The following is a 26,023-nucleotide window of genomic DNA, read 5'->3' on the forward strand; positions in this document are numbered from 1 at the left end:
TTATTCTTGATTTAAATAGAATTAGTTTAACAAGTACTTAGGTTTGCTGCATCAGGGAGGGTAAAACTGCTTTTTTTGTAAAATGTGAATAGTTAGTAAGAAATAAAAACATTTTCCAAATTTGATCAAGATATGTTCACAAACAAGCAAACTACAACAGTTTACTTATTCTCCATAAGAATAACATGGGAATTTTGAATTTAAAATTTTTTGGAATTTTCTCCTTAACCGTTAGGCGCATAATAACGCTTCAATATACTAAATTATTTGTTTTTTTAAGCTCTACAAAATGGTTTGGAAAGAAATTGCTAAATTTTATGTTTTTTGGGGCAAAAATGGGAAAAACCTATTTTTACCCCATAAAACCCCCCGTAAACCCCCGTTCCCATGGTCCGATCATGCTGGATCGCGAACTTGTTCGAATAAATGTACGTTTACACGTTTGTACCAAATTTCATCAAAATCGGATAATTTTTGCTCGAGTTATCGTGCTGACGGACACATATATATATATATATATATAAATATATATATATATATATGAATTTGAACGGATGGTGTTTTTGGCCTCTAGGGACCTCAAAACGAAAATAAAAATCGGTCCCACGTCCAGGTCTTACCATGAGTACCACGGTAATAGCTTATTCCCTATATGGGAAATTCGCTAAAATGCCCGCAACGCATGCATTAAAAACTACTGTTTTTACTGCAGTATGAAAAAAACAATGTAATATCATGAACCCTAGCTTGATGACTCCGCTCAATTTTGTGGATGCCTCTGCGAACGCCACCCATTGAGATATAGGTTATTATAGCTCAGTGACGCCACCTAGTATTTTCATACACGTTGCAATGGAATGTACTCCATGAATCCTCCCAAGAGTAAGACATTTTTCAGAGTTAAAAAAAATAAATCCGAATGAGCTTCAGTCAGACCGAACCGAACCGAAACCGATGATGTTTTGTTGTTTTGTTTTTAATCAATTTGAAACTCTCTAGTCTAGTCTCCGTTTTTTTATTTAGTAGTTTTGGTTTGGTTCGTTGTTTGGTTTTTGGTTAGGATTTTGGAATCTGGGACGGGAACGGGAAGGCGGCGTTTCCATCCAGCCTACCTACCTAGGCTATCAGTTTGGCATAACTTAAATTAATTTAGTTTGGTTAAGGCGATACAAACATAAACTACAATTAAAGTTAGGCCGTTAGGCCTCATCTTGGAATTGGAAGCAGGTAGGGGTATTAAGTATTCGATTTGGAGGGACTTGGTGAAAGGTTTAAATACATATTTTTAATAGGATAACAGATCGTGGGTGATTGACACAAACCAGAAGACTAATAACGGTAGGTCTAGGAAGCCTAAATAACACCAAACTCTTTAAAGTTTATTCTATTCTTCTTTAAGTTTTTAAATCTTGTAGGCTAACTTAACTTACAAGGCGCTCGGGGTTTGGAAATTTTAGGCAGAGACTGTATTCCTAAGTTTAATCCTTGTAGATGTAAGTATTAGCCCTACTTTTGGGATATTTTATTAGGCTTACGTAGGCCTAGGCCAAGACAAGGACTTACTGGTACTGGTAATGATAGATGATGATTTTGTTGTCTGAAAAGCAAAGTCTCGGCTAGTTGTTTGGGTTTATATTACAGTGATCTAGGCTATTGTCCTTAAAAGTAGGTAGGGTAGGCTACAGGCAAGTGAAAAATAAAAACTCTTAATTGTTCTTAATTGTTTGTTAAAATGTAATCGTAAACTGTAATAAAACTCTGAAAAAATGTCAATCGATGGTAAAAATGTCAACCTAAAGATATTTGTATTAATTTCCTCATTTTATCATTTTGTTTTTACGTACATGTTGTGTTTTAACCCTCCGAGTGTTATTTGTCGCTGCAGCGACACATAACACACTTTGTGTAGTGTTTTGTGTCGCTGCAGCGACTCACAAACACTGTTTACGGCAAAGGCTCTATGACTGACAAAATCGGATTGAACTGGATCGAGTTAGGTATCGTTTTATTTGATAGATTCAGAGCTTTCTCCGGAGGTCTGTCTCTAAGCGCTTTTCATTTTAGTTCCGAAAATATTGTTGCAGACAGCTGACGTGCGTATTTGTAAACAGCTTGGTTAACCTCGGACTGATGACTGATGTGTTTTATTACGTTTATCATTGTTTTAGTGTTAAAAATAAAAAGTAGTGATATACGTGGTGCATTATAAGAAGATTTAAGTGATTTTGAAGGGCTGGTTGATGATCCTGAAGAAGTAGGTAGTGATATTGATGTAAATTATCAGCCAGAGTCCTAGCTATGGTTAGGCTATGCATTCTTAGCTAAACGCTGTGTACTGAAATAATCTGTTTTTTGCCCATAATATTTATTTGCAAATCTACTTCCTTATATTATTATATATTTGCAATCCTCATAAAATTTAGAACAAAGTGGCTATTTTCAAATATTTATAGGCCTATAATTTATACAGTGTGTAAATTAAGTATGGAAACAAATCTGTATTTTTAAAACCGAAATAGATAGAAATATTCTATTTGTGGCAATAATAGTTAACAAAGATTCCGCAATTTTTCACATGAAAAATATTTTTTTACCCCCCTAACAGGGTAGGTGGTAGGGGGTGACTTATTTTTTTCAAATAGCAACCCCTATTGAGTGACCCCTCAAACTATTGATTTTTTGATTTTTTTTTTCTATTGATTTTGAAGGGTTTGTCAAAAGAAACACAATGACGCAAATCCGAGGTGAATATCTCACTCCTAGCTAACATGGCGGATATTCCAAAATGGGCTTTTTTTACAAAAATTAAATTTTTCATTACCCACCATTTAGGCTAGGGGTGAAATATCTACCTCGGGTTTGCGTCATTCTTTTTCTTTTAACAAACCCTTCAAAATGAGGGGTCACTCAATAGGGGTTGTTGTTGAAAAAAATAAGTCACTCCCACCCCCTACCCTGTTAAAGGGGTTGAAAAAATATTGTTGATTAAAAAAATTGCGGAACCTATGTCAACAATCAATTCCACAAACAGAATATTTCTATCTATTTCGGTTTTAAAAATACAGATTTCTTTCCATTATTTGTGAAATTGGTGCTTTTCACGTACAATAAATCAAATTTTGGAATATCCGCCATTTGGGCTAGGAGTGAGATATTCACCTCGAATTTGCGTCATTGTGTTTCTTTTGACAAACTCTTCAAAATGAGGGGTCACTCAATAGGGGTTGCTATTTGAAAAAAATAAGTCACCCCCTACCACCTACCCTGTTAGGGGGGTAAAAAAATATTTTTCATGTGAAAAATTGCGGAATCTTTGTTAACTATTATTGCCACAAATAGAATATTTCTATCTATTTCGGTTTTAAAAATACAGATTTGTTTCCATACTTAATTTACACACTGTATAATTTCATTGAGCGCAAACTTTTTTTTTTTTTTAATTTTCCAAAAATTTTTTTTACCTAAAAATTTTTTTTGAAACAAATGTTCCTTATGTTCTATGTATAATATTGAAGCCCATGATTTTCCAAACAAAATGGTATATAGAACAGTTAGTATAATTAACATTGTTTTCAAGCTTCTCAGATCCGTTTTAATAAAACCTTGCAAATGAGCAAAAAATAGGCAGACATTAAGGCCAAAACAAGGGACACTCGGAGGGTTAAACAAATAATATCTGATAGTTTTACGGTATATTTAAAATTCACATGGAAAAACTTCATTTCACAGTCATTTGGCTATTTATATCTCAAACTTAAACTTAAGTACTGTGGAATTTTCCAAATTTTGCATTTAAATCTCAAACCATAGTGTGTAGTTTCCTTTTAAAAAGGGATTTTTTGTAACACTAATGAACATAGGCCTAGCTTTTAGCGAATTTCCCTATATAGGGAAGTATTAAAGTAGATGGCATGGTAAGACCTAGGCGGGGGACCGATTTACTTTTTCATTTTGATGCCCCCAGAGGTCTAAAACACCATTTGTTCAAATTTATTTATATATATAGGCCCTATATAGATTTATATATGTATATATATGCAGTGTTGGTGAAGCTACTTTTAAAATGTAGCTAGCTACAACTACTGCTACATTTCCAAAAAAGTAGCTTAGCTACAGCTACAGTTCCGAGAAAGTAGCTAGCTACAACTACAGCTACAATGAAATGTAGCTATAGCTACAATTTTAGCTACTTTTCCAAAGACGTTACTTTTATTCCACGCACATTAGGTAAATGTAAAATTATTTGCAACTACCGTATATAAACCTAACATTACAACAACAGAACCAAAAGTGTTCCATCATATTTAGTACTTATTTTTAAATATTGCATTATTTTTAAGCATCTTGTATCTTGCATCTTGGCACGTGGAATTTCATTAAGTTCAAAGGACATACAACCAAAATATATTTTAAAAGCCCATTTTATTTCTTTAATATACATTCATTTTTAGATGTCTGATATCAACTATTAAAAACAGTAAAACTGTAAAACGATTATTTAAAAATACTTTTTTGTGTTACAGAGCCTAGCCTACTGAAATTTGAGTTTATTGCCATTCTTTATTTTTAATCTTAAAAACGACATTGCTAGGCCTACAACTTTTACCCATAGTAATATGTTGTTCTATGAATAACACTTTTCAATGTCAAGAAATCATCCTTTGTCATTATGCATAGGTCAAAATTGTGCTTCAACAAAAGTTGGTGCAGAAACCAGTATTCAGCAACTTATCCTGAAATCGGCTTTTAATTTAAACATGTTGAAAATTGTTAAGTAAAAATAACATTTGGGCGTACTTGGTTTTGTAACAAGTTGGCCATAGTAGGCTTGTTCTTACAAGGACTAAACAGATATATTCCTATTAATTGAACTTGGTATTCGTATTAATCCAATAGCATAGCCTAGGAATAGTCCTTGAATAGAGCTGTTAGCAGGAGCAAACTACTGTATGCTACTTTTTCAATGCAAGTTTCATGTTATATGGAGATTTTTTCGTTACAATTATTATGTATTCTAGGCATATCTTAAATCTCATCAGGAAATTTCCTCTTCGTTCATTTAGTAAACCTTTGAAAAATCTTTGTAATCTAACCAAGGAAGGGCTTGTGATGATGAACCACAATCAACAGCTGAAGCAAAGGTTGATAGACCAGCTTTCTCATTATTTTAAGGTTTAGTGTTGGTTTCCATTAAAACCCAAGTTTAAACTAAATTGATACAATAAAGAAACTAAGTTGATTACTAATTTCCCTGTCAATCATTTACAAGCATTCAATAGCTTCTCTTGTCACCGGTGACGTTTAAATGTCGTCTGCATATAGTGGTTTTTTTTTTATCTGACAGTAATCATAGAGTAGCAAATGAAGGAAATGATAGCCAAAAATGTGGATAACACTCAGATAATGGCCTCCATGTCCACGCAACGTTGTAATAGGTAATGAAACGACTGTGACCAGCTGTATGAAGCCAAGAAAGTAGGCCTAATTTTCTTGAATATCTCGGTTTGAAAAAGGTTGTTTCACGTAAGGTTGTGATAAAAATCACTATCTCAATCAATGTTAATGTAGCGAGAATAGTAGCTAAAATCCCGCTACACTACAACTAGGCCTACTTTAAAAATGTAGCTAGCTACAGCTAAAGCTACAAAATCTTAAAAGTAGCGTAGCTACAGCTAACGCTACAAAAAAAGTAGCGCGCTACTTCCCAACACTGTATATATCACCACAACACACTGTATACTGTACACTGTATGTGTCCGTGAACGTGATAACTTGAGTAATTCTTGTGCGATTTTGATGAAATTTGGTTTAAAGGTGTAAGGCGGGATAAACTTGAATGAGTTCGGGAACTGATCAGACCATGGGAACAGGGTTTTACAGGGGGTTTTATGGGGTAAAAATTGGTTTTTTGTATTTTTTACCCTCAAAACTTAAAATTTCTCAATTTCTCTCCAGACTTTTTAAAAAGCTTAAAAAAACAAATAATTTAGTAGGCCTATACCAAAGTATTGTACAATAATTGGTAACGGAGAAAATTCAAAAAAATTGTAAATTTTAAAATTCCCATGTTATTCTTATGGAGAATGTTGTAAAATGTTTTAGTTTGCTTGTAACAGGATATATTTTGATCGAATTTGGCAATTTCATTTATTTTATACTAGGCCTAAGCTATTTAATATTTCTACTAAAAACACCGTTAATTAGTTTCCTTGTAGCAGCAAACCTAGGTACTCGTTAAACCTAATGTTATTTAGATAGATTTAATAGAAAATCAATTCAGACAAATGGAAATTCGCTCAGTCAGCAAGTTTGCTGCAGCGGGGGTATTTTAATACTGTCATGTTTAAACTCCTCTGCTTTAATTTGTAAATATTTGACATATTGTGCCTTTATAATTATACATCCAGCATGTATTATTTAAATTACATTGAACCTTTAGAAGCCCGAGGTACGGATGACTAAAGTAAGCCGTTCAAGAACAGGAGTAGAAAAGAGATCTTCTCGCCGGTGTATAGAGCAACCTCCCAGAGTTTCATGGGAATCCGATGGACGGTTTTGTAACACAGAAAGGAAAAGTACTGTCATAGAACATATGCCTACATTGGATTTGAAATGAAATAGAAAAAAATGATATGAAAATTATTTATTTACCCAGGCAAAGTTAGGGCCACATGGCCCTTTCTTAAACTAAACCTGGATTTAATTAATTTAAGTTTGAATTGAGTTTGTATTTACTAGGTTCAGCATCACTTATAGGTCTTGCTACCACGTCCATTTCAATCTTAGTGCAAAAACAGGTCTGAGTGAGGGGATGGGGGTCCAATTACGTTCTTAGACGGAAGACTAAATTGACGGGGTAAAATTCCAGGTAGTTACTATTCCAGCCTGTCCAGATTTCTAGATCCTGATAAGGCACAACTCCGCCACCCTCTTCCTTTTGGGCCTACATAAGCACTTCCGTATTATGTGAACAGATAATTGTAGATTTTTCTCCAGCCTCATCTTTTTAGTCAACTACTTTTACTTTTTTAGATTTAAAAACACGTGGCCTTTTTCTTTTGTCTCAGTTTCTATCGCTTTACATTTTGCAGATTCAACCCTTTACTCGTGCAAGGAAGCACAGAATAGTGGCACTTATTTACATCATCCTAGGCCTAAGAGTTTCTTTCTGGTTGGGGACGAACACAATGTACTCTCTCTCCACCTGTGATTTGCCCAACATCAAGGTTTTATTGTTTGTGCAACAGACTACCTACTTTATTATGTTTTAATTGAAATTGTCATGAGTTATATTTTTCTGACATTATAACTTATTGTAGGTAACTTATTGAGTTAGTAAAATGGACAAGAAAAGTAAAAAGAAAGAAGTGAAAATGTATTTTGTGATACCTGATGGATGCAATCAAGATGAAGTCCAGGATGGCTTGAAAATGGCTTTTCAGGTAGGTTTAAAAGCTTAAAAACTTAATTAAATATGTAGACCAACATACTGATAGAGGAAGAGACCCTTAAAATAATAAATAAACACCTACACAGTAAAATATTGATGAACACAAACTAACAATAAAGACTTTTTTGTGTTTTTTTTACAGTTAAATCTTGACATGACCACGATGGTAAACCATTAATTTTGAATGTTTTTCTTGGTAAAAGTTTTCGGACAAATCAAACTTCAGAAGCGCTTTTAGCACAATCATCAAGCACACATTTTACTCTACCTTGCACCAAACAATTCATCGTTACTAGACCCAGATGCCTCTTGTGATTGGGCTATCAATTTAAAATGCTATCTACAAAAGTACCACCGCCACAGAAAACCTGAACACTAAGTGAATTTCCATGTATGTCTCATTGTATTTTTACTAAAATATCAGTCTATAACCCATTGACTTATTGGATATTATTATTGTTGTATTAATAGTCAAAGCTATAACTTAAATGTCAGATTTATTCCCTATCTAAAAAAACATTAGTTTAACAATTACGTAGGTTTGCTGACACATGGAAGGTAATGAGGTAGTTTCTTAGTGAAACGGTTATAGTTAAGTACCATATATAATAAATAAATGTTCTAAATTTGGATTAAAATATGTTCATAAACAAGCAAAGTATGACAATTTTTTTATTCTGGGGATTTTGTTATAGTTTTTTTTGGAATCTTACTAATATTATAAATCTTAAATAAATAAATCTTTATTATCACATAATAGATGAGTGAACGAAGTGAACGAATCTATGTATCGTATATAGCGGAGTCGGAGAAAAGTTGTCCGCTGGAGTATGTGTGTGTGTGTGTTCGCACCTAAAACTCAAGAACCGTTGCACTTATAGCGTTCAAATTTTGCACAAATAGTTATGACACCAGTGTAAAGACACCATTAAAATTCTAGACGATTCCGCTCAGTAGTAATTATAAAATACTTAAAAAACATTTTTAAATTTGTCCCATAAGAATAACATTAGGAGCTACCTTCTTCTTCTTTTTATTTGTTTACGTTTTGCGACCAACAATTTTGTTGTCTACTTAAGACAGAGAGAACGACTTTTACTCTAAGCTCTTTTATTCATGGAGTAAACAGTTTTGGCGTCTATGAATATATATCATTATAATTTATAACGGAGGGAACAGGTCCCCGACGTAGAGAGTAGTAAAGAAAGCGGAAAGGTGAGCAGTGAAAAGAAAGGAGTACGGAAGTTAAATTAACGTATCTGTAATACTTAAATGCTATGGAAAGATAGGAAACAGGTCTACGATGTAGGAAGTAGTGAAGGAAATAGTGAAGGAAATAGTCAAGGCGAGCACTGCGGAGTGTGGGGGCCTTTATGACAGTTAGAATAATGTATCTGAATTCTAAAAATGCTATGGGAAGGGAGAGAAACAGGTCCACGATGTAGGAAGTGGTGAAGGAAGTAGTCAAGGCGAGCATTCCGGAGTGTGGGAACCCTTTGTGGAAGTTAGATTAATGTATCTGCCATAATAAAATGCTATAGGAAGGGAGAGAAACAGGTCCACGACGTAAGAAGCGGTAAAGGAAGTAGTCAAGGCGAGCAGTCCGGAGTGTAGAAACCCTTTGTGATAGTTAGATTAATGTAACTGCAATTCTAAAATGCTATAGGAAGGGAGGAAAACAGGTCCACGACGTAGGAAGTGGTAATCGAAGTAGTCGAGGCGAGCAGTCCGGAGTGTAGAAACCCTTTGTGACAGTTAGATTAATATACCTGCAATACTGAAATGCTATAGGAAGGGAGGGAAACAGGTCCACGACGTAGGAAGTGGTAATGGAAGTAGTCGATGCGAGCATTCTGGAGTGTAAAAACCCTTTGTGATAGTTAGATTAATGTAACTGCAATTCTAAAATGCTATGGGAAAGGAGGGAAACAGGTCCACGACGTAGGAAGCGGTGAAGGATGTAGTCAAGGTGAGCAGTCCGGAGTGTGGGAACCCGTTGTGAAAGTTAAATTAATCTATTTGAAATTCTAAAATGCTCTAGGAAGGGAGGGAAACAGGTCCACGACGTAGGAAGTGGTGAAGGATGTAGTCAAGGTGAACAGTCCGGAGTGTGGGAACCCTTTGTGAAAGTTAAATTAATCTATTTGAAATTCTAAAATGCTATAGGAAGGGAGGGAAACAGGTCTACGACGTAGGAAGTGGTGAAGGAAATAGTCGAGGCGAGCATTCCGGAGTGTAGAAACCCTTTGTGATAATTAGAATAATGTACAGTATCTGCAATTCTAAAAATGCTATGGGAAGGGGGGGAAACAGGTCCACGACGTAGGAAGTGGTGAAGGGAGTAGTCGAGGCGAGGAGTCCGGAGTGTGGGAACCCTTTGTGACAGTTAGATTAATGTATCTGCAATAATAAAATGCTATGAGAAGAGAGGGAAACAGGTCCACGACGTAGGAAGTGGTAAAGGAAGTAGTCAAGCTGATCAGTCCAGAGTGTGGGAACTCTTTGTGACAGTTAGATTAACGTATCTGCAATAATAAAATGCTATGAGAAGAGAGGGAAACAGGAAATACGTTACGTATATTACCAATGACTTTGGTTAATTAATGGACGAGAAGTTAGGATTGTTGTTGACTGAGATTTGGTTTTTTTTTAAGAGGTTGGTCCAGCCTCTTTTAACCTCGCCCGTGCGTGGATCGTTTACAGCAAAGAAATTGGTGAGCCGGTACAGTACAAAGGTGAACTGTACTGATAAAATTTAGTGGCAGTGACCAGGATCCGAACTCACGACATCGCTGCCTTGGGCCCGAAGTTCGCGTGACGCTACCATGACGCTACCGACTTGAGTCACCGACTCACCATTATTTGCCCCGACTCATGGGTTGATTTGCCCATACAAATAACATTATTGTGTACACCAGTGACACCGGTAAGTGTGCTAGGTGTGGGTAAACTATTTCATTATTGCGCTCATGTTCACTCATCGTGTTACGCGCAGAATAAGCGTACTACTAGTGTATAGGGCTACATAATATAGCAATGCTATAAAACAGGTGACATTATTGTCAAAATACAAATAGCTTTAAAAGACTAAGGAGCTATAAAGGACTAAAATAAAATAAAACTTTAACAATAAAAGTGGTATAAAACAAAATGTACCTATCAGTTAAAAATTTAGTGAAAACTAATTTATTTTTATACAACCTGATCAGTTAAGATCTCATCTATACTGTAATAGGGTTTTCTTTTCTTAAAAGAAAATTGGCAAGGCTGCTTTTGAAATGCTTGGACTGTATTTTGTTCTTTAATTCTTGAGACAGTTTATTAAATAGTTTTTTGCGAATGTATGTCGGGGGTTTTTTCTACTAATGAAAGACGATGTCGCGGATATTGAAAGTTAGTTTTAAACCTAGTATCATACTTATGCTCAACGTTTTCACTAGCCTAAATAATTTTTCAAAATTTACTTCTACCTTCAAAAGTGTTTTAAAAATTATTGTTAAACTCTGAACAACCATTAATCATAATTCTTTAAAATTTGGCTTACATGATGTTCTCCATGGTGCAAATGTCACTATTCTTAAACATTTTTTCTGAATCTTAAAAATTAAATCAATGTTTGATGCAAAGCCCCAGAATTCTATTCCATATTGAAGAATTGGATAGAAGTATGCATAGAATAACATCAAACGAGTTTTTAAGTCAATTGTGTTTCTTAACCCTTTCAGTGCTATGAAACGATATATCGTTGTTTTAAAAAATCTCTAAGGGATATAGAGAGGAAGGTTATTTTAACAAAAAGTAGCAAAACGGCCATTGGTGACTTGCATGTTCATAGGATACACTAACAACCACTTAGCTAAAAGATTCGCCCAATCCGATGATTTCGAGGTGTATGTCTAAACCAAGGATTATGAACCTCTCTATTGCCCCAGTGGTTGTAGTATATCGCTACAAACACACAGGTCACCAATTATTTGCCACACAGGACGGGAATCGAACCCGAGCAGACGAATGCCACTGGCCAAGTGACACACGCCCTAGCCTTCTCGGCTATCTGTGCTTGAAGACTGAGGAGTCAAAATCGGGTATTTAAGCTGACGCCACCGATTGCGAACAGATAGCGCTACAGATGGTTGTTCAATGTGTTACTAGGTAGCAGCACTAGTTCTTATCTTATCTAACAGAGGCAGGTCGAGACCTTAAAGCACTTCATCCAAAATCGAATTATTGCGCACCCCAGACAATTGCTTTCTTGTTGACCTACAAGTTAAGGCGCCCAATGAATGCCTGTAGCTTCCCAATTAGTTCATCCTCAGGAAGGTATCTACCTCTAGCCATATTTCCAAGAGTTATCAGTCTAGCGTCAGAGAGCTCGTTACAATCAAAGAGTAAGTGATCAGCTGTCTTTTCTGACCTATCACAGTACCTACAGATCGGTTCACCATCATATAAGCCCATCCGTTGTAAATGTTTCCTGAATCTTCCATGACCAGTTATCAGTTCAACAATTAATTTAATTCTTCGTCTGTCTAGTCTCAAGAGGTCAGAGGCAACCTTTTTAGAAGGCCTAAACAGAGTAAGCTTGCTGACCCTAAGAAGGGGAACATCAACCCAGCGTTTGCGATGCTTTTCCTTGGCCCATGACGCAATCGCAGAACATGCACTGTTTCGTGAGATGATTCAAGATTCAAGATCTTTATTTGTCATTAAGCAATACAAGTATTACAATAGACATCGTCAAAGTTGATTTTTTTAAAATAATACATACAGTTAATTTCCTGTTAGAGTAGGCCTAACAGCAAGAATGCACCAAGTGAGTACCAAACACTCTTTAAAATATAACAGTTAAACATAATTAACACTAAAATAAATAAATTAACAATTTACATGTCAATGATCAAAAATAAAATCTTTAAATATAATAACAATAAAATCTTTAAATATAATAACAATTAAATAATTAAATATATTAATATTAACATTGATGTTCTAAAAACATAGGGAAGTAATATCACAGGCCAGAAAATCGTCTATGGAATAAAAAACATTTTCCTTAAGCCATTGTTTTATAATAGAAACAAATTGTTTAAAGGGTACAATCCATGCCTTTTTTGGCAATTTATTAAATAGTTGTATCTTCATACACATGTGGCTGCTCTTTGTTTTTTCCAATCTTACAAAAGCTAAATCTAATTGATAGTTATTCCTAGTATAGTACTGATGAGTTTCGTTTCTAGTTGTACAATTTTTCAAAGACTCCTTAACATCTATTAGACAACAGTAAATATATAGATTAGGCAAAGTCATTATTTGTAATTCTTTGAATATTGGTTTACAAGACTGTCTTTGTGGTATATTCTTGATTGCTCTCAGTGCCTTTTTTTGCCATCCAAGAGCAGTCTGTGCACTGCAAGAGTTGCCCCATAAGGTTATACCATATCGTAGATGGGAATGAAAAAAAGCATAGTATGCAGTAATCAGCATATTAAAGCTTTAAAGCCTGACTCTCTATTTTTTTAAGTTCCTTTAAATCTTTATGGCTGTTTAGGAGTGTTGTATCATCTGCATAAAGAACAGAAGTACAAGGAATATTGAAAGAGAAATCATTAACTGCATTGATAAATAGTATGCCACAGAAGGGTTGTGGGCCTATCATTGTTGTCGCAGAGGCAGTATTTGCCAATCTGTCTGCAGCTTCATTACCTTTAATGCCTGAGTGTCCTGGCACCCAGCAAAGCGTAAGGTCATTTCTCCTACCCAACTCAGACACAGAAGCAAGACAGTCCCACACGAGCCTGGAGTTGAATTCGTAAGAGTTTAATGCTTTTAAGGTCGCTTGACTATCAGTATAGATATTAATTGTTTTGTCTCTGATATCTTTGTTAAGATGTTCTCGAGCACAAACCAGAATGGCAGTGACCTCCGCTTGAAAAACAGTTGGGTACACCCCCATTGGAAGACAAATGCCAGTGTCTCCATTTGTCCAATGGGCACCTGCTCCAGTGCCCCCATTTTTGATCTTAGAACCATCAGTATAGCATTCTAAATCACCTGTGGGTATGGGTCCTTTTCCGCCAGACCAATCCTTCCTATCTGGTATTAGTACTTTGAAAGGCTTTCCAAAGGAGTATTTTTTGGACATGTGATCTGAAGGCAAGTCCAATTCCTCATTATGTACCACCTGAACAATTTTGGAGTGACCTTAAGTTATCCATAAGTTTTCGCATCTAAGGCGTTGGGCTGTTTTACTTGCTACCACCTTGATGTAAATGTCGATAGGTAGCATATCAAGCAGACAGTCTAGAGCCGCTCCAGGACAGCTGCTTACTGCCCCAGTTATCATTATAAGAGCAAGCCTCTGAACTCCTGCTAAAGCTTTGACAGCTATAGTAGATTCATCTTTGGTCACCACAGAAGCGAACCATATGTAAGGGCGGGTCGAACAACATATACATACAGCCAGTGCAAAAGTTTAGGCTGTAACCCCCATGTTCCACTTACCATCCGCCTGCATGCCATAAGGGACCATTTGCCACGCTCAGTGACTTTTTGAAGATGTGGTCCCGAGTGAAGTGATCTGTCCAAAATTACACCAAGATACTTCACCTGATTCTGCAGCTCTATCACAGTGCCCTGCAGTCTTAGTGGGCCGATCCCATCCAGTTGTGAAGGGTACCATTACAACTTTCCTGGGATTTATAGAGAGCCCAACTTCCTGGCACCAACAGTCCACTACCCTTAAAGAGCTCTATTCATAAGGTCAGTTATGGTTCCGTGGAACTTTCCAACCACAAGGATTGCAACATCATCAGCGAAACCTAAGGCGAAAACCCCACTTTCATTGAAGGTCCTTATAAGGTCGTCTGCTACCAAATTCCAAAGGAGGGGAGAGAGAACCCCCCCTGAGGGCATCCTCGAGTAGTTCTTGCCTCGATCGTGTCATTATGGAGTGAGAGCCTAACCTTCCTACTGTGAAGCAAGGATTCAGTCCATCTACATATGATACCGTGAAAACCTCTTGCTCTCACCGCATTAAGAATCGCTGGAGTACCAGAATTATCAAAAGCACCACTTGTGTTTGATGTTATATTATGCATACTTTTATTCAATTCTTCAGTATGGAATTGAATTCTGGGGCTTTGCATCAAACATTGATTTAATTTTTAAGATACAGAAAAGGTTTTTAAGAATAATGATATTTGCACCTTGGAGAACATCATGTAAACCTATTTTTAAAGAATTAGGGATAGTGACTGTTCCGAGTTTAACAATTTTTAAAACACTTTTGATGGTGGAGGGAAATTTTGAAAAATTATGTAGTGAGAATGTCAAGCATAAGTACGATACTAGGTTTAAATATAATTTTCAATATCCGCGGCACCGTCTTTCATTAGTAGAAAAAACTCCGACATACATGGGCAAAAAATTGTATAATAAATTGTCTCAAGAGCTCAAAAACAGAATACAGTCTAAGCATTTCAAGAGCGCCTTACTAATTTTCTTTTAATGAAAACATATTATAGTATAGATGAGTTTTTATGTGATCAAGATGTGTAATTATTTGGTATTTTAAATGCAATGTTTAAGTTTATCTATTTTGTCTACAACAATTATTTATATTTCCATAGCGTTAGTTTATTTTATTCGTTTACCTAACCCGCCATGTTAAACTTCCCTATCCTAAGCGTGATGTATACAACTTCGTTACTTCTCGAGTGATGTAAAGTATCAAAAAACTCACTCGGTGATGTAATGAAACCCATTTAAATAACATTGAGTGGATAACTTAAAAATTATACCTCTATGGAGCCAACGACGTTCAACGCTAGAAATCAGCTGTGCGCTTGAATGTTATTGTTATGCTTTAAAGTATTTTCCTAACCTAGCTTTTGTTTGTAAAAGAACGTTACTCTTAGAAGATGAGTGAAATGGATAGTGAAAAATATTGTACGTAGCCCCGTGTATATTGTCGGGTCAGGTAAAATCTTGTACGTTACACGTTACGCAAGAGCGTGTTTACATCACTTAGGTGAATTATGCAACTCGCTTACGCTCGTTGCACAACATTCACTTGCGTGATGTAAAAACGCTCTTACTACACTTGTAATGTAAATAGCTATTATAACTCCTTAGTTTTAAGGTATTTGTATACTGTGTTGACAATGTCACCTGTTTTATAGCATTGCTATATTTTGTAAACGTTATGTGACAATAAAGATTTATTTATTTATTTATTCACCCTGAATATCGAGAAAGGCACCCAGGGCCACTTCACTACTCTCTAGAGCTTTCTCAATCTTGCTTACAAGTTGGTGCAACACAGTCTCTCATGGTCTTCCTGAGACATACGCATGCTGATTAATATGAATAGGATGTGTCCTGAGAGCTGTATCCATCATATATCTTGAGACCAACTTTTCTAGGATCTTAAGGAAGAAAGAAGATAGAGAAATGGGTCTAAATGACTTAGGATCAGTGTAACTATCCCTCCCTGGTTTAGGAATAAATGTGATATGCGAATTACACCACCCTAAGGGAATGTGTCCTAAGGCTAAGCTGGCTCTGAAAAGTTTGCAGAGTGGGTGTATAATTATGTCAAGACCCTCCTGCAAACAAACAGGTCTTACCTCATCAGAACCCGGCGATTTGAAGGGTCGTAATAAGCCAACAGCCCATCTTACCTTGCTGAAGGTGACTATGCGGCAAGCAGTGCTCCACATAGAATGAGTGGCACGACGGCCCAGATTTGGCCGCTCTGGACTCACCTCCTCCTGCTGCTCTTCAGAAACAATAAAACCAGGGAAATGAGTTTTTACCATAACCTTTAGTATTTCGGTAGGTTCAAAAGCCATTACCCTCAACGGCACCAAGAGTAACATGTCTGTCTCTAACAAGCACCTTATGTATTCTAGAAGTATCTGTGGAGTGTTTGAGTAAATTAGCGAAAAATTAAGAGAGAAAAAATTAAAGTCATGTTTACAAGAAGAACAGAAAGGAAAGTTTATCTATTATACTAATTCCGTAAGGAATTTCTTGTGCACAGCAAAACTCTTTTATTTATGAACCGATTTTGATGATTAAGGTGTCAAATTAAAGGGAATTCTCTGTAGAAGTCATGGAATAACTTTTGTCATGCTCAGTTCAATGTGCTTTGCCCCATTGGACTTTAAAGTTTTCATGTATTTTAAATATACAAGTAAAAGTTTGTTAAAGTTTGTTAAGATTACCTAACATATGATTTATTTCTTTAAAAAAAATCTGTCTTCATAAAAATAGCCTGTTTCCCTTCTGTCATTTTAGTATTTACTTTTTCTGTTTACCTAATTTTGATTATCATAAAATTCTACCTAGAAGAAACATTCCCGTGTTTGCGATTCGGCGTTGTATTTACAACAAGATTCAAGATTCAAGATTCAAGATTCAAAATAACTTTATTCATTTTTCATACATGTGTACATAGAATAGCGTCAATTTAAACATTTTTTTAACTTACTACATTATACAAAAATATTAGATGTTAATGATTTCACTGCAATATACATGAAATAGACCTAGAGATGAGTTTATATCATTACATTAATAAAAAAAACTCATCTAGAGAGTACAACGGTTTGGATAGCATTACATTTTTCAGTTTTTTCTTAAAAACATTAAAATCTTCTGTGGATTTTAAATCCACCGGAAGAGCATTATAGAATCTAATACCTGCATAGGAAGGTTTCTTTTCATATAATTTAAGATTGTGGCTTGTATAAGCAAATACTCTATTGTTTCTAGTATTATAACTATGGTTTTGTCCTAACGTTTCTATTCTATGAGAATTCTTTTTTATAAACAAAATAAGTTCAAAAATGTATAGACTATATACAGTCAAAAATTCAAATTCAGTAAATAGGTGTTTAACAGAATCATCCCAATTTAGCTTTAAAATTATTCTTATTGCTTGTTTTTGAAGGATAAGAAGTTCATCTAAATTTTCATTTGAGGTATTACCATATAAAACAATACCAAAAGCGATATGAGACTGTACAAGGGCATGATAAAGGGTTTTCATTGTAACCAAAGTGCTAAATTTAGAAACCTTCCTTAATGCAAATAAACCAGAAGCTAACTTTTTAGAAATTGATAAAACATGATTATTCCAATTTAAGTTTTTGTCAATTATTAGGCCCAAGAATCTAGAATTATCCACCTCTTCCAACACATGATCATTAAGAAATATTGTCAACTCAGGTGCAGGTCTAATTCTAGAGCAAGCTGTAAAAGTGATGAACTTAGTTTTATTAGGATTCAGTAGCAAGCATTTTTCGTTAAGAGCCTGTTCTAAGGTTGAAATCTGGTTAAAAGCGGAAACTTCGATTTCATCAAGAGTTTTACGTGATATCAGCAAATTTATATCATCTGCATACATTGTGATACTATCAAAAGGTGTGATACTAGGTAAACCCTTAAGATAGCATAGAAAAAGTAATGGACCCAGAATAGAGCCTTGAGGGACTCCGAACTTAATATCTTTAATATTCGAATTACGGTGTATTAACTGATTGAAATGATTAATATGTTTAATTTCAACAAACTGTTTTCTGTTTTTTAAATAAGAGTCAAACCATGAAAAAGCCCTATTTTTTATTCCCAGTTTTTGAAGAATTACAAGTAGGCTTGAATGTGATACACTGTCAAAAGCTTTACTAAGATCCATAAAAATACCAATTGTTTTATTACCCTTATCCAAAGAATTTAAAGCTGACTCAATAAAATCAATGCTGGCAGTTATTACTGATTTCCCGGCCCTAAAACCATGCTGTTCTTTGTCTAACAGTTTGTTACACTCTAAAAATTCTGTTAACTGAATAGCCATAACTCGTTCATAAATTTTGGAAAAAACAGGAAGTAATGACAGTGGGCGATAATTTGAAACTTCTTTACAGTCATCTGCCTTAAATAGACGTTTTACTTTAGAAATTTTTAACTTGTCCGGAAAAATACCTGATATAAAAGATGAATTTATTAAATGACACAACGGTAGTAACAGATAGGTTCTGGCATGTTTTATGATTGTTATAGGAATATCATCATAACCGGTTGAAAACTTATTATTGAAGGACATGATTACTTTTTCCAGCTGATGAGGCTCTATACTAGTTGGAACAAAAACTTTATCAGTATAATTAGGCAACGAAATGTTGGAAGAAGCTGCAACTTGATTCAACTTAGGAATTACATTTGTCTCAACTAGATTAATATAATGATCATTAAACATATTGCTAACTAAACAAGGATCTTTTATTTCTGATCCACCAGAGTTCAGTGCTATATTTGTTTCAATGTGCTTATTTTTAATATTAATTTCTTCTCCAATAATTTTCCAAGTAGTTTTACTAACATTTGAAGATTCTCTAATTTGTTTTTCGTAATGTTTAACTTTACTGTCAAAAATCTTTTTTTTATACTCCTTTTTCTTCTCCTTGACACTCCTACCTAAATTAGGATCATGAGATGACCTGCTTAGTTCAGTTAAATTTTTTAGCTCTGATTGCAACTCATACAAATCATAATTTATCCATTTGTTCTTATTTTTACAGGGTTTCCTACATTTTACTTTTGGAAAACATACATTAAAATAATATAAAAAAATATCTAGAAATACATCAAACTTAATTTCAACTGGGGCACAATATACATTTAACCAATTTTCTACAGACAACATGTTTGAAAATTTTGCTATATTTTGTTCTGTAAAACTTCTTTTATGCATCGTTATATACTCATTATCATTTCTAAAAGAATTTGCTAAATTTACTTCAATCATTTGTGCATCATGATCAGATAAACTAGAAATTAAACCTTCAGTTTTTATTACATTTGTGGGAATATTTGACATAAAATTATCAATACAAGTGGCAGTTGTAGAAGTTACTCTAGTTGGAAATTTTACAAGATACTTCATACCATAACTCTTTAATACATTCTTAAGTTCTAAGTGCTCCCTTGAATCCACCAAAACATTGATATTTATGTCCCCACCAATTATAATAAATTTACATCTTTTAATCAAAATGTTAATTAATGCATTTAGGCGTTTCAAAAATTCAAATGGATCTGATGAGGGTGAGCGATACAGACCAACTACAATAATTTTACAACCATTTAACTTATAACTAACAGCACAGAATTCAAAAATTTTATCTTCACCCAAACATGTATCAGATGTTGGCAAGACCACCGGCCTACCAGAGATACCCTCCTCGGAGAGAATCATTACACCCCCCTTTACCGTAGATTTTCTATTATAACAAGCACTTACAACATAATTATTAATTTTAAGGTATTTTAATTCATCTTCTTTGATATTATGTTCGGTGAGAATTATGATTCTAGGATTTATTTCATCTAATATAATTTGCAAAGGTTCAATGCGACTTATTAAATTTTCAATATTTTGATGAAAAACAGTGAAAGGTAAGTTATTTTTTGAGGTGGATTGAATAGTATTAGTTATTTTTTTTGGAAAACTAGCTACCTTGTTCAAATAGGGTTTTTCCGATGTAACGCCGAGGAGTTTAAATCGGAGACCAGTGGTTTATTAGCAAAAGCAACACACCCAACAGCTTTTTGTACAATTTCACTCGGACTTTCTGAACAGATGACTTCACTTTTATCACAAACATTTGCACTTGAAAATGACGGTGTAGGTAGAGAAGGGAACAAAGATGGCATGATAATAAATTGTGAAAAGTTACCTACGCTGGTTTTTGAAATTCAAAGAAATATTATGTGACCGCTTGATTTTTTTTTATATTGCACGGACAAATGCTGTCACAAAACAGACTATTATGACTTACGAGGTCTTAGCGTACAGCACTAAACAGATTTAAATTGCCAATAAAATTAAATGAGCCAGCCCCAGTCTCCGGAATAAAATCCAATAGTAACGAAGCTAAATATATGTAAAATAATATTATGGGATGAAGCTTCTATGTCCAATAAGTATGCTTTATCATCTGTAGAATGATTACTGCGAGATATCGCCAGAAGAGAAGGCCAAGCAATGCCTTTTGGTGGAAAGGTTTTGGAGGTAAGATCTGGCAATGAGCTACCATAGTCTCTGGTGCGAGTCGCTGTGAAATGGTAGAAAATTCAATAATTATATCACCTTTATGGTCAATGTTTAAAAATATTTCACTTGCTAAAAACATAAGAGCGAATCCAAGGGAATCAATATTTGCTGAATATCCTTTACGAACAAGGAATGGCCAAGAGAGCTACCTTAATGGTCTTTGTGAGACATTCATAAGTCTTCCACCACAATGTATTGCGAATAAAAATATCATTGACAAAACCTTCAGTGAACAATTCTCTGAAAATGCTTTAAAAAGACAAAATTCATGCAATAGTTTAACCAAAGAATGAACATGGTGACCAAATTAATAATAAATTAGCTAAGCAACTAAATAATGACAGCAGAGTTTACTAATGAGTGGACACTTTGATTCGAGAAGAGGAAGACCGGTTACATGTCCTTAATGATTTTCTCCACACTTTAACACCAAGTGGTTATGTTGTTATGTTTATAAAAAGGTGGAATTTTAATTTTAACAAGAAATTGAAATCCATAAAAACGACAGGTTAATGGAACCAGAATAATGGTGAAAGAGATTAATGACAAAGTCTATGAAAATGATTACTGGAAGTTTGGCTGGAAAACGAGTATTATTATTCCAATTCAGTTTAGAATTGTCAGAGGGAAATTTTCTCCTGAAATTCAAACATCTGCAGTTCCAAATGCCGAATCGCTTTTGCCATGACCATCACAAAATTTCAAGGACAGACACTTGAAAAAGTTGGTCTTATCTGTCATAGTCCTGCTTTGAGCATTGGACATTGTACGTACCACGCTTTCGATTACCTAAAAATAATGGTGAAAAAACAACGAAACCAAGGTCTTCTGATTAAAGACGTTATTAGAGTGTTTGCGAAAAAATCTTATGGAAAGAGTCACCTTTAACATGTAAAAAGTAAGATGTAAATGTTAACTGTTCTGTCAGGCAGTATTGTGTACTCTGTTAAAACCTTTATTAAAACAGTAGCCTATTGAGTATTGACTTTTGATTTATTATGTAGTGACAAGATAAAATTGTATTTAAATTATTAAAATGACATTGAAATGTAGGTAATATTATTAACTGGAAACGACTAGTTTTTACAATATTATGAATTTCAGATTTACAATGATCAGCTGTTGTTTTTAATATTAAATGTGAAGGCTAGTAGGAAAAATTATCTAAAAGAACTGAACATACTCCTGGCCTTGAAGTGTCCTCACTTCAACAGTTAGTTTAGAACAAAACACATTACCTAACACAAAAGTTTGTTGTAGGCCGGCTATAGCAGCTGTTTGCATTTTTCTACTTCTCCTTTTCAACCTATACCATCTTTGCTGGGAAACACCTTAAAAACTGTTGCTGGAGACCACCGAAGTCCTAGCTCTTTGAAATGTTGAGCATCAGATTTTTGAAGGAACTTTGGTGTTTTATGATGAGATTGAGTAACAGAAGTGAACAAATCTTCACAGTTCATAACACATTTCATCAATTCAAAGCACTCTTGTTTCAATAATTCAACAAGTTGAGATTGGAGGATGAACGCTTCTCTGTAGTTTGTGATGAAGAGTAGCCTTTGTCCAGAGCTTCATCGGAAGATACAACCACTTGACTGGATTGCTTGACTGTCTTTACCGTAGTGGTTTCACTCTCGGTTGTGTTAGCGGTGGCACTGTCTGTTGGTTTAACAGCAACACGATCGGTAGGATGGGTGGTATCATTATCGGTAGGATGGATAACAGTACTGTCTCTTGGGATGACATCAATGTTGGTAGGTTGGATGGCAGCACTATCACTTGTCAAGGTAGTTGAGCTCACTGTTGTATCTGTATTCGTTGGTTGATCAGCACTGTCACTTGTCAAGGTAGTTGAGCTCACTGTTGTATCTGTATTCGTTGGTTGAGGTTTTGTCACTGTCTTTGTGGTATCTATAATCATCGTGTTTGCGAACTTAGGTATTGTGATTGTCACTGGCCTCTTTATTGTGATGAGTTTTGTTCCAGGTTGTATGATGTCGTTGCCTTTGATTTGAAACTGACTTGATGAGTTCGGTTTGATTACATGCACTGCAGTAGTTCTATGAGGTTGAGCTGAACTGCAATTAACCTTGGCCAAATATGGGTTGGAACCAATTTTTGAAAGCAGCACTAGCAGCACTTTAATGTAGCTGGTGATGTCGATGAATAGTTCACTGATTTGGTCTTCATCTTCAGCTAAAGTTTTAATGTTCAAATCATCTTCACTTGATGCACTTACAATTCGATAAAAATAAGAATCAAAGTCTTCTTTCTTCTTCTGGGTTTCTTGCATGAGAGTCTTTAAGGCTTCATTTTGCACTACTGTTAATGTTTCTTCTTGTTCAACATGTTGATCTACAATGTTTCTTATCTTGTTGAGACGAGTTTTAATAAAATATGTGAGTCGTGTATAAGTTTCAATTTTAAAATCACTATTTGGAGATGCCATTGTACAAAGATGATGAGATAAATGTAAAAAAATTCACATGGGTTCAGAGTTCCAATGTGGAAATAAGAGTGCAAATGGGTAAGAGTTCAGAGGCACAGAAAACAATGGGGAAATGAGGAAATATTAATATAAAAAAGAGTTCTAGTGGATGAGTGTAATTCCAAATTGCTTAAGTAATATCTTGGATCGAAGGACCATTATATAATGTGGAGTGTTTGAGTAAATTAATGAAAAATTAAGAGAGAAAAAATAAAAGTCATGTTTACAAGAAGAACAGAAAGGAAAGTTTATATTTACAATATTATGAATTTCAGATTTACAATGATCAGCTGTTGTTTTTAATATTAAATGTGAAGGCTAGTAGGAAAAATTATCTAAAAGAACTGAACAGTATCCTTGATACTTTCTAAATTTCCACAAAAATTATTCCATGAAAGCCTTTTGGCCTTCCGTACTGCATGGTTATATTCTGTAAGAACAGTATGGTATGTATCCCAATTATTAGTTTTCTTAACTCGCCTGAAGTGGGCCCTTACTCTCTTCCTAAGAGAGGCAAGTTCGGGACCCCACCAACTAGCCCTATTGCTCTTGCCCTTGCGCAAAGGACAATTATCCTCAAAGGATGTAACTAAGCACCTAGTTAGACGATCTGCCGCTTCGTCAAGCGCATCAACTGTGTTTATAGGAGATGTGTTCAGATTTGAGGCAATCCTGCCCCGAAGATCAGCTCTGAAGGATGCCCAGTCGGTTTTAACTGGGCTCCTGAATAAGCGAACCTCGCCGCAGAAATTCCCCAACCTGAAGACAATGTGCCTATGATCAGACAGGGATGGCTCAAGGGACACTGACCAGTCAATAATCCTGTCAGCCATACCCGCTGAACACAGGGTAAGATCAATTACTGATTGGCCTATCCTGCTTAAAAAAGTTGGTTCTGAGCCTACGTTTGCAACAAGTAGGCCGCAAGAAGCTAGGTACTCTAGAAGTGACCTACCTCGGTTGTTAGTGTCCCTGCATCCCCAGGCCGTATTATGGGCATTGGAGTCGCAGCCTATCACGAGTTCAGATCCAGACTCATGTGCGAGGTCGGCCAATCTTCTAACCTCGGCCGATGGGAACAGTCCATCGTCGCCCTGTGGCATGTAAACAGAGGCCAGCAGCAGTTTTATGTTAGATTTAGTACATACAGTCTTAATTACTGTTACGTCCCTCGAACAAAGCTCTAGAACTGGATTACATTTTAGCCCCTCTTTGACCCAAATGCAAGTTCTAGGGTGTGGTACCCTTAATAGTTCCCATCCCCGCAATTCTAAAATTATTGACCCAGGGTTCCTGAATCAAGGCAAAATCTAAGGACTGCTTAACCGTCCTCAGACAGAACACAGCCGTGGCAGCCTTACTGTGTTGTAAGTTCACTTAAAGGACCTGGGTCATCAGAGGGAGCACCAGAGATAACTCTGAGCTGTAGTTTCCCCAGGCCCAGGTGGATGATCCAGCCACGATCTTTTAGAACCTGCACATTCATTTCATCAATAGCAAGAACAAGAATCTGATGATCATCCGTCTTCTTCCCACCAATGACGCGCCAGTCCTTTGTCGTGACACCAGGATTTTGCCGCTCAATCTGAACAAACACTTTAGAGGCTTCGACCTTGGCCAAACGCCTGTCAGTGCGAAGGAGCACTTTAGTCGTGCGCAACAGATCCTTGTAGTCTGCTACAATGACCTCCATACTCCCCTCACTTCCCAACGCTAGCTTCGGTGCCACCCTCTTTAGCCAGTCAGTTGTTTCAGAATTACCACAAGTTACGACAAGAGCACCCTTCTCATGGTAAATTTTTTCAAACTGATGCGGAATATTGGCGCCATCATCTCCAAACACCAACTCCATCAGTTTGTCCTGCAACAAGTCACATTCCTCAACAGAGAATCTCGCATCGGGATAGGCCGCTGGAGCTACTGCCAACTTGTGACCCACAAGCTGGTCTCTGTAGCTGACCTTTCCCGCAACGGATCCATCTGCTGATTGATTAGAGTTTTTATTTCTCTTGGGAGGAGGATTTTGAGAAGACCCAGGGTTACTATCGGGTCCGGTTCTACGCATCGATGATACGCCTGAACCTTCCCCAGGAGAACTCAAGGACCCTCGCTTCCTCTTTCTCCACTGTCTGTTAGGGATCCACGTGCCCTCAGCCTTTTTCCTTTCTCTAACAGACAAATTATACTCAGTTCTGGTCTTAACTGTAAAACCGATCTCAGAGTCGGACGATGCATCCGCCAGAGACGGAGAATCGCCAGCGTTGCTGGTGTTTAGTGGCTTGTTCAGGTCCGCATCTAACCTATGACAGAGCTCAAGAACATCAGTTGATGAATTGGGTGGAGTTCTAGCAAGTGGGTAACTTCTCGAGAAGATCACTGGCGTGTCCAAGATCTCCCCAGGTTCAATCTCCAGTGTGGTGTTCTGCACAGTAACAACATTGTTAAAGGAAAGCTGATTATTGCCCTCCCCAGAATCCATGGGCTTGCCCTCCAAAAAGGAGAAGTGAGATTCCCTGCTTGAGCAGGTACCCACCTGGGGTAATGATTCCGTTTGTTTACTTTCAGCCATACTAAAACAAGAAAAGCAAAAAGTTAGAAGTTTAGCAGCTGAACCGTGACCCACTCACTACGCCTGCTAATGTCCAAGACTGGACCCTTTCGGGGTTGGACCCCTCATTGTCTCCAGCTCAGTCCTGTCACAGCTGCACACATACCTGTAACAGTTGGCAGTAACATTAGCTATCTGGGCCTTGGCCGGATTGGTGATTGTCACCTTCGCCCAAGGCCAGTACTAGAGCAGCCGCTCCCTACCCTAGGGCTGTCTAGTCACGACACAGCCAGTGCTATATCCGCTGCCTTCAGCGAGTGCAGAGGCACCCCTTGCAGGCTCAGCGGTCTTGGAGGAGCTTACGCTTGCCTCTCGCCCCCGCAGCACTAGTTAGTCACGGACTATTTAGATGATATTTTT

The 26,023-nt window shown here is 36.2% G+C and overlaps 1 protein-coding gene across 5 annotated transcripts in view; it reads left to right on the forward strand.

Annotated features, from left to right (window-relative positions):
* The first annotated feature begins 1,090 nt into the window (after positions 1–1,090).
* Positions 1,091–26,023, forward strand: part of LOC128988015 (DNA topoisomerase 2-binding protein 1-like) — a 172,123-nt gene continuing 147,190 nt past the window's right edge. For 3 of the 5 annotated variants that reach the window (XM_054409186.1, XM_054409182.1, XM_054409185.1), the window contains exons 1-2: positions 1,091–1,227; positions 7,320–7,442. In XM_054409186.1, the coding sequence (XP_054265161.1) occupies positions 7,341–7,442 (102 nt within the window). In that variant the 5' untranslated portion in view covers positions 1,091–1,227; positions 7,320–7,340. Of the gene's footprint in view, positions 1,339–7,319; positions 7,443–26,023 lie in introns of all 5 variants that reach the window. The other 2 variants (XM_054409183.1, XM_054409187.1) reach the window with 2 other exon arrangements.

The sequence above is a fragment of the Macrosteles quadrilineatus genome, unplaced genomic scaffold (assembly GCF_028750875.1).
Source record: "Macrosteles quadrilineatus isolate MER2022 unplaced genomic scaffold, UCM_ALF_1.0 Scaffold_2__2_contigs__length_208266976, whole genome shotgun sequence".
Lineage (NCBI taxonomy): Eukaryota > Metazoa > Arthropoda > Insecta > Hemiptera > Cicadellidae > Macrosteles > Macrosteles quadrilineatus.